Source organism: Typopeltis vanoorti, chromosome 16 (assembly GCF_054136105.1).
Source record: "Typopeltis vanoorti isolate ZY-2024b chromosome 16, IOZ_Tvanoo_1.0, whole genome shotgun sequence".
Taxonomy (NCBI): Eukaryota; Metazoa; Arthropoda; class Arachnida; order Uropygi; family Thelyphonidae; genus Typopeltis; species Typopeltis vanoorti.
In genome coordinates, this window is record NC_143564.1 from 98,239,011 (window position 1) to 98,253,597 (window position 14,587).

General features: G+C 36.0%; 2 protein-coding genes across 3 annotated transcripts in view; one reads left to right on the forward strand and one right to left on the reverse strand.

Moving 5' to 3' along the window:
• Nucleotides 1-14,587, forward strand: part of LOC150098211 (neuroendocrine convertase 1-like) — a 194,223-nt gene that overhangs the window by 139,980 nt on the left and 39,656 nt on the right. For both annotated transcript variants that reach the window (XM_090406525.1, XM_090406526.1), the window contains exon 12: nt 5,205-5,371. In XM_090406525.1, the coding sequence (XP_090262651.1) occupies nt 5,205-5,371 (167 nt within the window). The remainder of the gene's footprint in view (nt 1-5,204; nt 5,372-14,587) is intronic.
• LOC150098213 (non-canonical pre-mRNAs endonuclease FASTKD5, mitochondrial-like) overlaps nt 1-14,587 on the reverse strand; it is a 185,178-nt gene that overhangs the window by 7,308 nt on the left and 163,283 nt on the right. The window lies entirely within an intron of this gene.

Genomic DNA, 14,587 nt, shown 5'->3' on the forward strand with positions numbered 1-14,587 from the left:
ATGAACAAAAATTTACTGAGTGTACCAGCCAATAATAAAAAGTATGATAGAAAAAATAAGAGTATGAGTGTGAACGTAAACAAAATGAAGGAGAGAGTGCTGTATGGAGATGTGTTAGTAGAGGATTTGACAAAATCATACCAACCTGGTGCGACCATCAAGGACGTAACTGAGTCTATTAGAGAGCAAAAGGAAAGGGTGAAAGAAATGATTGTGGCAGGTACGAATGATTTGAAAGGAGATAAAATGGAAATGATAGAGGACCTGAATGAATTGTTTGAGGTAGCAAAAGAAAAGAGTGAGAGAGTTAGGATGATTAGTCTTTCACCACGGTATGACAGTGAAGTGTTTAAAAGGAGGGCCATAATTGCAAATGACTTTATGAGTGGGATATGTATGACAAGTGGTGTGGAATTTGTGGACGTGTGGAGTGAGTTCGATGGGCGAAAGGATCTATATAAGATGGATGGCTTGCATTTGAATGGATTCAGTGTAAGAAGACTTGAAAAAGTGCTGTTAAATGAAGTGGATGTGCAGAATCAGGGAAACTTGATTTATTAAGGGGGGGGGGGTAGATATGCAGACCTTAGGGAGGCAGTTGAGTGTATGAATGAGTATAATATGCCCAAGCAAATAAGGACAACAAATCAGAATGGGATAGTTAGTATAAGGCATCAAGGTAGGGAAGAGGCTAATGGGGGTCTGAAATTCATGTGCACTAATGCTAGGAGTATTAGGAACAAGAAGGAAGAATTTTTGGCCATGATTAGCACTTCCAGACCACAGGTTATTGGCATTAGTGAAACATGGCTGACTGTAGATGATACAGCTAGTGGGATTGAATGTGATGGGTATAGTGTGTTCAGGAATGACAGGGAAAATAAAATGGGGGGAGTATTGTTGATGATAGCTGATGAGCTGCAGCCAAGGAGAGAAGTTGAATTATGGGATAGAGAAAAGAGCACATTTGAGGCCGTTTGGTGTGTGATTGTGGCTAGCAGAACAAAAGATACAATTGGGTGCTGCTATAGACCAGGTGATGGAAAAGATGGTGGAGATAGTATGCACAAGCAAATGTCAACTATGGTAACATTGATTGGAAGGAGGACAGGACACATGGGAAGAAGGAATTGGATTTTATGCGGTTATTAAGGGATAACTATCTGCGACAGCATGTAATGGAAAATACTAGGGGTTTAGAGAGTGCTTGACCTAGTAATTGCATCTGAGGATTTGGCTGTAACAAATATGACCACATTGTCACCAATTGGTGAGAGTGATCATAGGGTCTTGACTTGGGAGGTGACTAAAGGTGTGGAATTTACGATTAAGACAGGGTACATGTGGAATTATCGAGCTGGTAAGTATGACAAGCTTAGGAGTTTGATTGGTTCAATGCCATGCCATGCACAACTGCAAGGGCTGGAAGTTGATAGTGCATGGGAGGCAGTTAAGAAGTGTTTGCATGAAGAAATGGCTGACTGTATACCTAGAGTCCAAATAATAAATCAAGTAAGGGTTAAATGGATGAATAACACCATTAAGCTTGAGCTGCAAAAAAAGAAACAACTATGGAGGGAATTTAAGGAGAAAGGTGACTGGCAGGCACATGAACGGTATGAAGCACAGGCCAGAAGGGTAACGAGTGTGGTAAGAAAAGCAAAAAAAGGATTACGAAAGAACATTGGCCATGCAGGCTAAAGAGAATCCTAAACAGTTTTTTCGATATGTTGCAAGTAAAAGAAAAAATGTATATGGCAGAATGATTTTAAAGAATGCCGATGGTAGGGAGGTAACTGAATCAGTTGACATAGTTGAGTTAGTAAGCACTTTGCAAGAATATATCATCCAGGTGGTGACATTGCAGAAATGAATGAACCAATAGATTATATGGGAATTGTGGTGAATGAAGTGGAGGCGAGTAGTCTATTGCATAACCTCAATGTCAGTACATATGTGGGATTGGATGGTATACCAGCTCATGTCGTACGGGAAGTGGCTAAAGAATTGTCAATACCCTTGACCATTTTGTTTAATTTGAGTCTCGGGTCTGGGTTAGTCCCGAGGGGGTGGAAAGAGGGGAAAATAGTTGCCCTGCATAAAGGAGGTTCCAAGACTGCTGTTGTAAATTACCAACCGATTAGCATATCAGGAATCATTGTCAAGGTCTTGGAGAAATTAGTCAAGAAAAGAATACAGGATTGGATAGATGAAAATGGGATATTGTATGGGGGACAACATGGTTTTGTGAAGGGTAGATCATGCTTCAGTAACTTGCTCATGTTTTATAACACAGTGACGGCTGAACTGGATAAGGGTAATGGGTTTACAGCAATTCTACTGAACCTTGCGAAAGCATTTGACAGAATATCACATGGAACTCTAATCAGTAAACTGGAGCAGATGGGGATGGATATAGGGTTGGTGAGATGGATAGGAGGGTGGTTGATGGAGAGATACTAGATAGTGGTTTATTCAGGATTTGAGTCCAAAAGACGGCTTGTGACTAGTGGTGTGCCACAGGGCTCTGTTGTTGGAACAGTACTTTTCAATTTGTTCATCGATGATATAGGAAAGGAGCTGAGAGGAAGTGTTCACTTGTTTGCTGATGATGCAAAGTTGGGTAGAGCAATTGTGAGTGCACAGGATGTCAAAATTTTACAGGATGATTTGGATAGTTTGGAGGACTGGGCTAGGGAAAATGGATGTCAATTTAATGTGGCAAAGTGTAAGGTTATGCATTTTGGGATAAAAGGAATAGCAGCAGTATATCACATTGGTGGAACCATACTCCAGGAGATTGATGAGGCCAGGGATTTGGGAGTGTTGGTGGATACGGAGTTGAAGTTAAGGGGAGCACATTGCAAAAGTGGCTAAATCAGCTCATCAAATCACTTGGTTGGTGAAAAATACTTTAACAAGCAGAGAGAAACAAGTTATTGTTCTTCTGTATCGAGCCTTGATAAGACCCTATCTAGACTACCGTGCCCAGAAATGGGCGCTAGGGTTTCTTCTTGATGGGGAGGAGGTGGAGAGGATCCAGAGATGAGTGACCAAGATGATAGCAGGTGTGTGGAATGAACCTTATGAGAACAGGTTGAAGATTTGTGGGGTTGCAGAAATTGGTTGATAGGTGGAAAAGGGGTGATATGATTGAGACATTCAAATTACTGAAGTGTTTCTATAAGATTAATCCAGAAGATATTTTTGAGAATAGGACTGGTGGTGGGAGGACTAGGGGCCATACATGGAAGCTGGGCAAGAATGTGGTTAGCAAAGGTGTTAGAGCTAGGTTTTTTACTCGGAGAGTGGTGAACGAGTGGAATAAGCTGCTAGAGTCTGTTGTGGGTGCCATGACTGTGAATAATTTCAAGGCGAGGTATGATAGATACTGTGTGAATGTCGAATAATTGTTCTTGACACGAAGTTAGGGCCTCCCTCGAGAGTCTGTCGACTCCTTGGAGTTGCAAGGAATAATAATAATAATGAACTATGCAAGTTACATTCCCTCTGCTTATCTGTCATAGCCAACATTTCACAGGCCTATTCCTTTGAAAAATTAGCAAGGGGTTCAGAGGTAAGTAACAAAGTTCACAGATGTAGTTTAAAGAAAGTTTTATGCAGCAAAACCATCACTACTTCCTTGACTTTTCAATATTCTTCTCACTATAGTAGCTCATTATGCTGGTAAACAACATTTGCAATGATCTTCAGTTGTCTATCCATAATTTATCTCAAGATCCCTTGCCTTCTGCAGCATAGCAAAGGCAGAGAGTTGAGTAAGTTTACTCTATAAGGTAAAGCTGAATTATATTTATTTTACCAATATCATGCATGTGATGAATTAAGTATTGGAACTGAATTAGCTGAAGTAGCAATTATTTTTGTTATCAGTAAATAAAGGAAAATACTGGTTTCAAATCAGTTTAACTTAATTATTTTATGAAACAAACATTAATACAAAAAAAAAAAATGTTTAACAGGAATTTCTCAGATATTTATGGGCATGTCAGATTTTGGCTAATTTTCAGATGGTTAGCAACTCTTGGCTGCAATAATGAAGATACTGTTAACTGCGTTATCTAATTCTACTTTTCTCTACAAAAATTTGATCAGACCATATTCTGGTTTACTTGGATTTCTAAGAGATAGGAATACAGAAGAAGGGATGCAAAAGCAATTGGTGTTCACATTATGAGATGTTGGGTGTGCACTTTGTAGAGCTTGGATGGCAAGGAGGGAAATGTAGGAGAGAATTAAGAGAGTCATAAAGAATCTTGTAGCCTGGAAGTTGAATAAAAATGTGGTTAATAAGGGAACAAGTGAATTTTCTTGTGACCAAGTACTGAATAAATTGAATATACTGTCCAAATGTATGGTTGAGCACTGACTTGCCATACATTTGGACATGCAAGGCACTATGAACTAATATGCATTAATTTTGAACTTCATTCAAAAATAACATAAGGACAAATAAGTAAAAAAATTCTTTATCCTATTAAGAAGGCTGAGAAGCTGGTGTCTGTCTGAAAGTTGAAATGAAGTACATATCTTCATACACATAAATTATCTGCTGGAAATATTTTGTGCTTGAAGTTCTTTCCATCATTCATTAGAAATATGCTCTCAAAACAAAATTTATAGATGTCGTTATGTTATTTTTGAATGAAGTTGCATATTAGTTCATTTTGTTTTGAAAGATCTTGGTTCAATTAATCTCAGATGAAGCAAAACAATTTTCTCATTGAAAAGTGACGTGTGTTAATTCTAAACAGCCTAAATTATTTTATCCTGTTCTGTAGAATCCACATTTTGGAGTTAGGTATAATAAATGCTTTATTAATTGAAACATCTCACCTGTTCCCCACTCCCTTTTTTTGATTTTTTTAAAAACAGTAATTCAATACCAGATTAGAACTCATCCACTGACGGGGGGGAGGAGAAGTGTTGCACATCTGATAAGTTGCTATACGATATGGTGCATTCATAACAAACATGCATGATACATGAAAAACAATCACATTCACTACTAATGAAAATATTCTGCTATTTTGGCTAGGATAATTTATTTCTCTCTTTTATTGCAATACATTTAATTATATTATAGTGCAAGTGGTTTTTCGTTTTTTCATCAATTGATTTTTTTCATTGATAACAATTTATTCAGTTCTTGGTTGAATCATGATTTTGTTCATTCTTTTCAGATTACCTCAAAAGCTGGCTTCACATAAAAGAGTGGAGATTGCATTCAACAGTGATGGTTGCAAAAGAACTGACCATCATATTAACTACTTGGAGCATGTGGAAGTGACAGTCGATATTGAATACAACAAACGAGGAGCCCTTGAGATATATCTCATATCACCAGCAGGTAGATAATGAGATTTCTTATGTCCCTTAACTGCATGCTAAAGACATACTTAATATGATCTTTCAAAAAAGAGTATAATAGAACTTGCAGAATTTCAAAATGAACAGTAAAAATAACTACTTTTCACCACTCTGGCTACTGCTATATTTAGAATTGTCAAATTTTTCATTTTAAAAAAGTTTATATTCTTAAGTGCTACATTTTAATACCTATACTAACGCATATCAAAAATACTAACAAAATTACATTGCATTTTGATGTAAAAAACTAATAATTTGTGCTATATTTAGTAAAAGCTATTTAAGTAAAATTTTGTATAAGGCAGTGGGAGATGCAGTGGGAAAACTTGCCATGGAATGTTTTCATGATAACCCAGATTATGCTTACATAAGGTAGCCAGAGAAACAAAATGTCAGTTTCACAGGCAGGCATTTTATTTCTCTGTAGCAAGGGATTATTGTATTTAGTAAGCTGCAATGAAGAACAGATTTTCTCTTCAAAATAGTTAGCTCAACGGATGAATGTCTACTCTGAATTCAAATAACTGCTACAAATTTTCTTTTTGGAGGGATAGGCAATATTACACAAGTAGCAGCATATGGTTACAAAAGACTAAGATTTATACTAAGATCTGTACCGAGCCCTGATAAGACCTCATCTCCACTACTGTGCCCAGCTTTGGTCACCTAGGTTTCTTCTTGATGGGGAGGAGGTGGAGAGGATCCAGAGGCAAGTGACCAAGATGATAGCAGGTCTGTGGAATGAAGATTTGTGGGTTGCAGAAAAGGGGAGATATGATTGAGCATTCAAATTGCTAAAGAGTTTCTATAGGATTAATTCAGAGGATATTTTTGAGATCAGGACTGGTGTGTGTGTGGGGGGGGGGGGAACTAGGGGACATCTATGGAAGCTGAGCAAGAGTGTGGTTTAGCAAGGGTGTTAGAGCTGGGTTTTTTACTTTTAGAGTGGTAAATAAATGGAATAAGCTGCCAGAGTCTGTTGTAGGTGCTATGACAGTGAGTGAGTTCAAGGCAAGGTATGATAGATAATGTGAGAATGTCGTCTAAGGACTCCCTGGAGTCGCCCATAATGATAATAAAATGATACATAATGTTACTGAGTTGATCTATTTCCTTGAACATCTTACATTTTTCAGAGTAGTGAAAACCTTTATACACCATTCTATCAAAAGTGAATCACCCCTATGATTGTTAAAATTCATTGGGTCTCCTCAGAAGTTGGTCGAATTGTGTATGTTGAACAATGCATTTGGGTGTGCTTAAGGGTCAAAGCTGTATAACTGAGAGGAGACCTCCACATAGCCTTTAAAGAATGCGGAGAACCGACCAGGGCTTCTGACCTAATGTCCAATCCTCACCTTCTCGTGGTGCACCCTGTTGGGTATCTACTTTGATACTGAACGAACGAGGATGGGCTGGCAATTTGGGATTTAGCCGACCAAATTGTATTCTTATTGGTTAAACCAAAATAAAAAATGATGGTACAACATGACAAAATTTCATGCCGGCTGGGGCGTCGCCCGGTTAAACAAGGCCCCAGTTGTTTTCGCCAGGAACCAGGGCAAACAGCGAAAAGTCAGCTACTGGAACAAATCTGAAAACAAACCCCAACTCAATATCACCAGAGTTAAAGATCGGTACTATCAACGTAAGAAGCCTGAATGGCAAAGAAATGGAGCTAGCTGAGGAATTAGATAAGTACCAGATCGACATAATAGGGGTGACTGAAACAAAAAAGATCAAAACTGGTGAGATCTTTCTGAGCAATAAATATAAAATGTTATATTCAGGCAATGACAGTCAAGGAAAAGAAGGAGTAGCCATAGTATTCAACACAAAATACGAGGCTAATCTTCTTGAATGGCAGTCAGTCTCAAGTAGAGTAATGTGGGCAAATATGAGAATGGGGAACTGGACAATGAGACTTATTTGTGCCTATGGTCCCACAGAAGGTTCTACTAAGGTAGAAGTGGAGGAATTTTTTGAGGCTTTAGAAAAAGCAACTGACACAATGAAAAAGGAAAAGTTGGTCCTTGTTGGAGATTTAAATAGCAGAGTAGGAAATGACTGTGAGACATACAAAAATATTTTGGGAAAATTTGGAGAAAAGAGCAAAGCTAATAATAATGGCAAATATCTGTTGGATTTCTGCTCAGGACATGGACTGGTTATTACTAACACCATGTTCCAACATAAAAATGTGCACAAATTCACATGGAGAGAAGAGACTAGGAATAAGAAAAGTCTCATTGACTATGTTATTGTTGATAGTGATGTTTTCTCCCTGGTGCAGGACACCAGCGTGTACAGAGGATTTGAAATTGGAAGTGATCACTATTTAGTCTTGAGCAGGATAAAATTGAATTTCATATTGAAAAGAATAACATGTAAGAAAGTTTTAAAGAGAATAAAAGTTGAGCAGCTCTCAGATGTGAACTGTAGACTAAAATACAGAAATATTATTGAAAAGAAAATGAAAGAGTTTGAGAACAGGAATCAAACCTTGGAGATTCAGTGGCAAACTCTGAAGGAAACATTGATTGATTCTGCGAGAGAGGCATGTGGTGAGGTTATGTGCAAGGATAAAAAAATCAGAACTCCCTGGTGGACACAGGAAGTTAAAGAGGCAGTGAAGGAAAAGAAGAAAACATATCAAAAGTTCCTGGCAAATAAGTCAGCTTTTACTCTTACAGAATATAGAGACAAATGTAAGAAAGCTAAACAGTGTGTAAAACTAGCTAAACAAAAGTCATGGGAGGACTTTGGCAAGAATATAGAAAATAAATATCAAGAAGGTGGCAAAATATTCTGGAGGTTGTTGAAGAAGCTTAGGAATGGAGGAAAGAGTGCTGTAAAAGGAATTAGAGATGATAAAGGTGAAATGAAAACAGGAGAAAAAGATATCCTTGAAGTATGGAGTAATTACTTTGAAAAACTGCTAAATGAAACAAGCAGTGATGACAGCACAGTGATAAAAAAAACACTGACCAGGCATGCAGTCAGGAATACATATCCATACTTGAAGTAGAAAAAGCCATCAAAGGCTTGAAATGTGGAAAGGCAGCAGGAGTAGATGATATTCGACCAGAAATGCTGAAGTATGGTGGTATAAGAGTCTTACAGTGGCTGCACTGCATAGTTCAGAAAGCCTGGACAGAGGGACGAATTCCCGATGATTGGAGTAGAGCTCTCATAGTACCCATATATAAAAAGGGAAATAAAACTGAATGTGAGAATTACAGAGGTATTTCCCTACTGAGTGTTCCTGGCAAGATCTATGCAAGTATACTTGAGAAACGGTTGAGAAGAATTGTGGAAGAAAAGCTTGGTGAAGAACAAGCTGGATTCAGGCCAAATAGAGGCTGTCAGGATCAGATCTTCACTTTACGACAAATAGTCGAGAAAGCACGGGAATATAACAAAGATCTGTATTTAAGTTTTGTCGATTTGGAAAAGGCATATGACAAGGTGCCAAGAGAGAAGCTATTCAATACGCTGCAGTTATATGGTGTCAATGGGGCATTATATCAAGCAATACTTAGTCTTTATTTGAGTTGTGAGTCAGCAGTTAGAATTGAAGGAAGTACATGAAGATGGTTTAATGTTAAATCTGGTGTGAGACAAGGATGTACATTATCCCCTCTGTTATTCATTATCTATATGGATCACATTATGAAGGAATGTGGTATTAAACCTGATATCAAAATTGGAGATGTTAATGTCAGCTCTTTGCTTTATGCGGATGATGTTATACTTCTAAATAAATCCGCTACAAGTCTGCAAGATTCTCTGACTAAATTGAATAGCTGTTGTAATAGATATGGTATGAAGATCAGCAATAAAAAGACAAAGACAATGAAAATAGGCAGAATCATTGAAAATGTCAACTGTGTTGTGAATGGAGAACCTGTGGAACAAGTAAAACAGTTCAGCTACTTAGGCACAATTTTTACTGAAGATGGTAAACTAAATATAGAAATAGACAACAGAATCAGCAAAGCTGGTATCGTGGGAAGTCAATTGAATAAATTCATATGGAATAAGAAAGAAATTAGTCAGAACACTAAATTAGTTGTATACAAGACTGTGTTCAAACCAATTTTAACTTATGGATCTGAGAGCTGGGTCAGAAGTAAAACACTTGACCAAAGACTAGAGACCGCAGATATGAGAGTCCTGAGAAAGATTAGAGGCATGAACAGATGGCATCAATGGCAATATCATATTAAAAAGGAGGATATTAGGAAAGAACTTGACATTGTCTGCATCCATGAATGCGTTAGCAGAGCTAATCTCAGATGGTATGGTCACTTAAATAGAATGGGAGAAGAAAGATTAGCAAAACAAGTGTTCTCTGCCAGGTTGGCAGGAAAACGACCCAGAGGAAGACCAAGATATAGGTGGATTGATACGGTACAAAGTGCCTTAGACGATAGAAATATAAGCTCTGATAATGTTGGAGTCTTGACAAGTAACAGACTGATTTGGAGGAAAATTGTAGATAGGAAATTAGTAATGATGTAATTTTTTCATGTAGTACTGTCATATCCTGTACACCCCTTGAGGGTACATGGCAGGAATTTGATGATGATGAACTGTGCATTTCAAAGGAAAATGATAAGCAGAGACTATAACAAGTTCAAGATATGATTAGTTAGGTCTAAAATATTGACTGATAAATGCCACTTCTCCTTAAAAATGTTTATCTGATCTCACTGTCATACTTCAGGGCAGTGTCTCCAAAAACTTTCAGTACCCACATATCCTTTTTGAAATTTTAGTGACACCAGTATCTCCTCTCTAGAAAGGGCAATTTGGAAGAACTTATAATCACATTTCATTCAAACATAAATAATTATAAAAGTATTTATTTTTTAACATATGTGCTACAATAAATTACAAACAGGTGAACCATTTTTTTAAATTATTAAATACATTTTGTTAAAGAATCCAATCTACATACAGTAAAGACAAAAATTATGATGAAAGTTTATTTTGCACTTGGTTAGACTATAATAAATTTAGTTTAATCCTTTATCTAAGTGTGAGCAAACAAAGTTTGCACCTGAAAATATCTTCAGGTCTGAGGAAAGGCAGTGCAACTCGGAGCAAAGATGGACGTGCAAACTTTGTTTGCTCACACTTGGATAAAGGATTAAACTAAATTTATTATACAAAAATTATGAATTTAAATTTTCAGTAATAAAAAAGTTGAAGTTGAAATTTAGCAGACATTCTGCCCATATGATTTAAACTGTTTGAACTGACCTCTGTTAAAACAAGACATGGTTTTAACAGAGGTCAGTCGATACATGCCAAGAAACATATTTTGTTCAGAACTTCATTTAGATAATTATAGAATACACTTGCACTTATTTGCAACATTATGGGAACAAAAATATAAATGTTTAAAAACAGGTCATCAAATTTAAAAAAAAAAGGCTTTGTACTCCCTAAAAACTTTTCACATATGCCAGGTACATGTACCACTCTGCTCTAGTGCATTTGTTTAGAGATGCAAAAGGCACAAACATCCCCATTAGTAAATTAAAGATGCCAAGAAATTATATTCTTAGTTTAATCCTTTATCTAAGTGTAAGCAAACAAAGTTTTCATGTGAATGTAACTTCACGATTGAGTAATTCGTATATAAACGCTTGCCTTAGTCTCCCATAATGCAAAGCACATATCTTTAAGGACATGTATAATGCTATGTATTATGGGAAGAGTCACTACCCAGACCGGTTTTAACCTTTATTGAGGTCTCAAAAGCGATACCAAGCTTGAAGTAATTTCCACATACAAGTAGCCAAAAGATGTCACACCTTATTACTAAAATATTCTGGATTAGAGGTAGATGTTGCAAGTTTTCCATTTGGTTATACTATATATTAAAGATGCCAAAAATTATATTCTTGGTTTAATCCTTTATCCAAGTGTAAGCAAACAAAGTTTCACATGAATGAATTTAACACACAAACTCTGTTTGCTTACACTCGGATAAAGGATTAAACCAAGAATATAATATTTGGCATCTTTAATTTATAGTATAACCAAGTGGAAAAACTTTGAACAATACATAGCCCTACAAACACATTTTCATGGAAGACCTAAAGTGCACAAGCCAAAATTTTCAACCACACCAAATACACACCAACTGGTATGGATTAAAGAGCAATGGAAATTGCATTTTGATCTATGTCAGTTCTTGTGGAGTGAAGAATCATGTTCTTCTGGCACAAGATGTTTGAATAGAAACGATGCCTGGAAAATGCTTTTTTTTTTTACCTGATGATGTTTGGAAGTGGCAGTCAAAATGTGAGGTTGCTTTTTAGTGAAAGTGATTACATCTGTTGATAAGGTGTAAATCAAAGTTGAAAGATTTTTCACTTGGTTATACTATAATTTAAAGATGCCAAGAAATTATATTCTTGGTTTTATCTGAGTGTAAGCAAACAAAGTTTGCACGTGAAGTAACTTTATGACTCAGCTACTTGTATACAGAGGCTAATGACTTCACATCGCTTGCCTTAGTATCCCATAATGCAACACACATATCCTTAGATATGTGTAATGCTATGTATAATAGGAAGGACCACTATCCAAACCAGTTTTGGCCTTTATTGAGGTCTCATCAGTGGGAGCCAAACCCACTTATTTCATGCGAAACTTTGTTTGCTTAAACTTAGATAAAGGATAAAAACCAAGAATATAATTTCTTAGCATCTTTCATTTATACATCTTCTAAGATGGCACTAACCTGTGCTACAAAGCAATGTTTGAAAAGAAATATTAGAACACTGCAGTGACAAATACAGTTCAGACATTAGCAGGATGAACTGAAACATAGAATTAGGCATAACTGAGATGGTTTTCTTGATTAATGGAACTTACTAATGCTTTAAAGAAGAGATGAATCACAATACCACCAACCATTTGATGGTATTGTGATTCATCTTTTATGCAGAATATTAATTGCTGTCAAAGGCATGTTTTGCTTACATCTGAATGTATTATCAGATGCATGTCTTTTGGTAGGATATCTACATCACTAACCTGTACTTGACCTAACATGATAGCCAAAGCATTATACTTTGACTATCAGCAATGAAGAAATTGAAGAAAGTTTTTGTCTCAGTTGCTCCCTATAAATTTTTTTTTTGTTTGAGTAATTAGTTTAAATAATAGATGCTTAATGGAAGTCTGAAGTGGCTTGGAAACTTACCATGCCCCTAGAGTGGTATCCTTATAGAAATAGAGTGGAGTTTTGAATTATCCAACTCTTAGCCCACTCATGGTACTAATGTGCTATAAATTTACAACTTTTTATGAATGGTTTTTATTAAAAAAAAAAAAAGAAAAAAAGAAATTTGAACAGAGGAAACACAACATATATGTAAGTAATGATATGATGTATAGTGGATACAGAAAACATGTTAACCATGATTGATCCCAAATAAATTATGCCAAGAAATTATATGCCAAAAGAAAGATGCCAAGAAATTATATTCTTGGTTTCATCCTTTATCCAAGTGTAAGCAAACAAAGTTTGCATGTGAAGTAACTTCACAACTGGGCTACTTGTATATAGAGGCTAATAACTTCAGATCAATTGCCTTAGTATCCCACAATGCAAAGCACATCCTCATGTACAAGTATAATGTTATGCATTATGGAAGGGCCACTACCGAGATTGGTTTTGATCTTTATTGAGGTCTCATCAGTGGGAGCCAGACCCAGAAGTGATACCAAGGTTGAAATAATGCAGAAATGATATTTCCATATACAAGTAATCAAAAGGTGTCATCTTATTACAAAAATACTCTGGATTAGAGATAGATGTTGAAAGTTTTTTCACTTTGTTTTACTATGAATTAAAGGTGCGAAAAAATTATATTCTTGGTTCTATCTTTCATCCAAGTATAAGCAAACAAAAGTTCAAGCGTGAAGTAACTTCACAACTCGGCTTTTTTGTATATAAAGGGTAAATGACTTAATGTCTTTTAATCCTTGCTTTAGTATCCCATAATGCAAAGCATGCCCTTATGGACAAGTATATACTTGTCCATAAGGACATGTCTGAATCCCATAATGCAAAGCACAAGTGACCAAGCTAGTGACAGGTCTGTGGAATGCTCCCTATGAGGATAGATTGATTTCTCAGTTGCAGAGCAGAAAGATAACACATGATAGAAACTTATGTTACTAAAGTAATTCTATAAGATTGACCCAAACAAAATGTTTCCGTATATAATAAGTAAGGAAAGTACAAGGGGGCCACTGGAAGTTGTGTAAGAGTCTAGTTAATAAAGATGTGCAGAGAAGATTCTTTTCTTGGAAAGTGGTGAATGAGTTTAAAGGGTATTTGTGTGAATAAGGGTTATGTGGGTCTCCTACAATGAGTCTTTTGACTTCATGGAGTTACACATATAATAATATCAAGAAAATAAAGTTATTACTGTTAACATGGTCTCCATAATTTTGCCAAAAAAACTGAAGTATTATCAGTTTATAATTTTTTTGACAATTGAATGGACTACTTATCTGTGCATCACTTAAAAGAACAGGACAATGTTCATGTCTCTTCGAAAATCTTTCTTTTTCCTTTGTATGTGTCATTCAGAGCCACATCACGCTGGTTAAAAACAATATACAGGAAAACCTTACTTAACACATAATTAATCCAAGCTAAGTGAAATCGCAATAAACAATAGGAATAATTATAATTCATCCATCAGTTAGTGTAAATTTGAAGGAAAAAAATATAAGCTATATTAGAGGATAAACATCAAAGTTAATAAAAATCAACTGCTTAAATTTTTATTTAATGTCTAAACGATTGAGCTACTTTTTAGTAAAAAAATGAAGTAAAGATGTTTTGAATAGTGCTCAACATTTTCATCTTGTCATGCAATTTACGAAAGCTGGCAATCACTTTATCAAGATTTCAGCAGACTTCGAAAATTTGTTGCATATCAGGATCATCAAGCAAAATTTCTTTAGCATGCTCAATATGATTGAAAACCAGCTGAAATTCTTTTGCAGTTAGCTTCTTAGTTTCTCGCTTAAATGTTCTGAATGGGAATTGAGAAAGTTTCTCACATCTTCATTATCCACTTCATTAAATCCAAGTTCTTTTCCAATTGTGCCGATTTCTTCAATAATGTTAGATCTTGGATTTAGTGCACAATACACT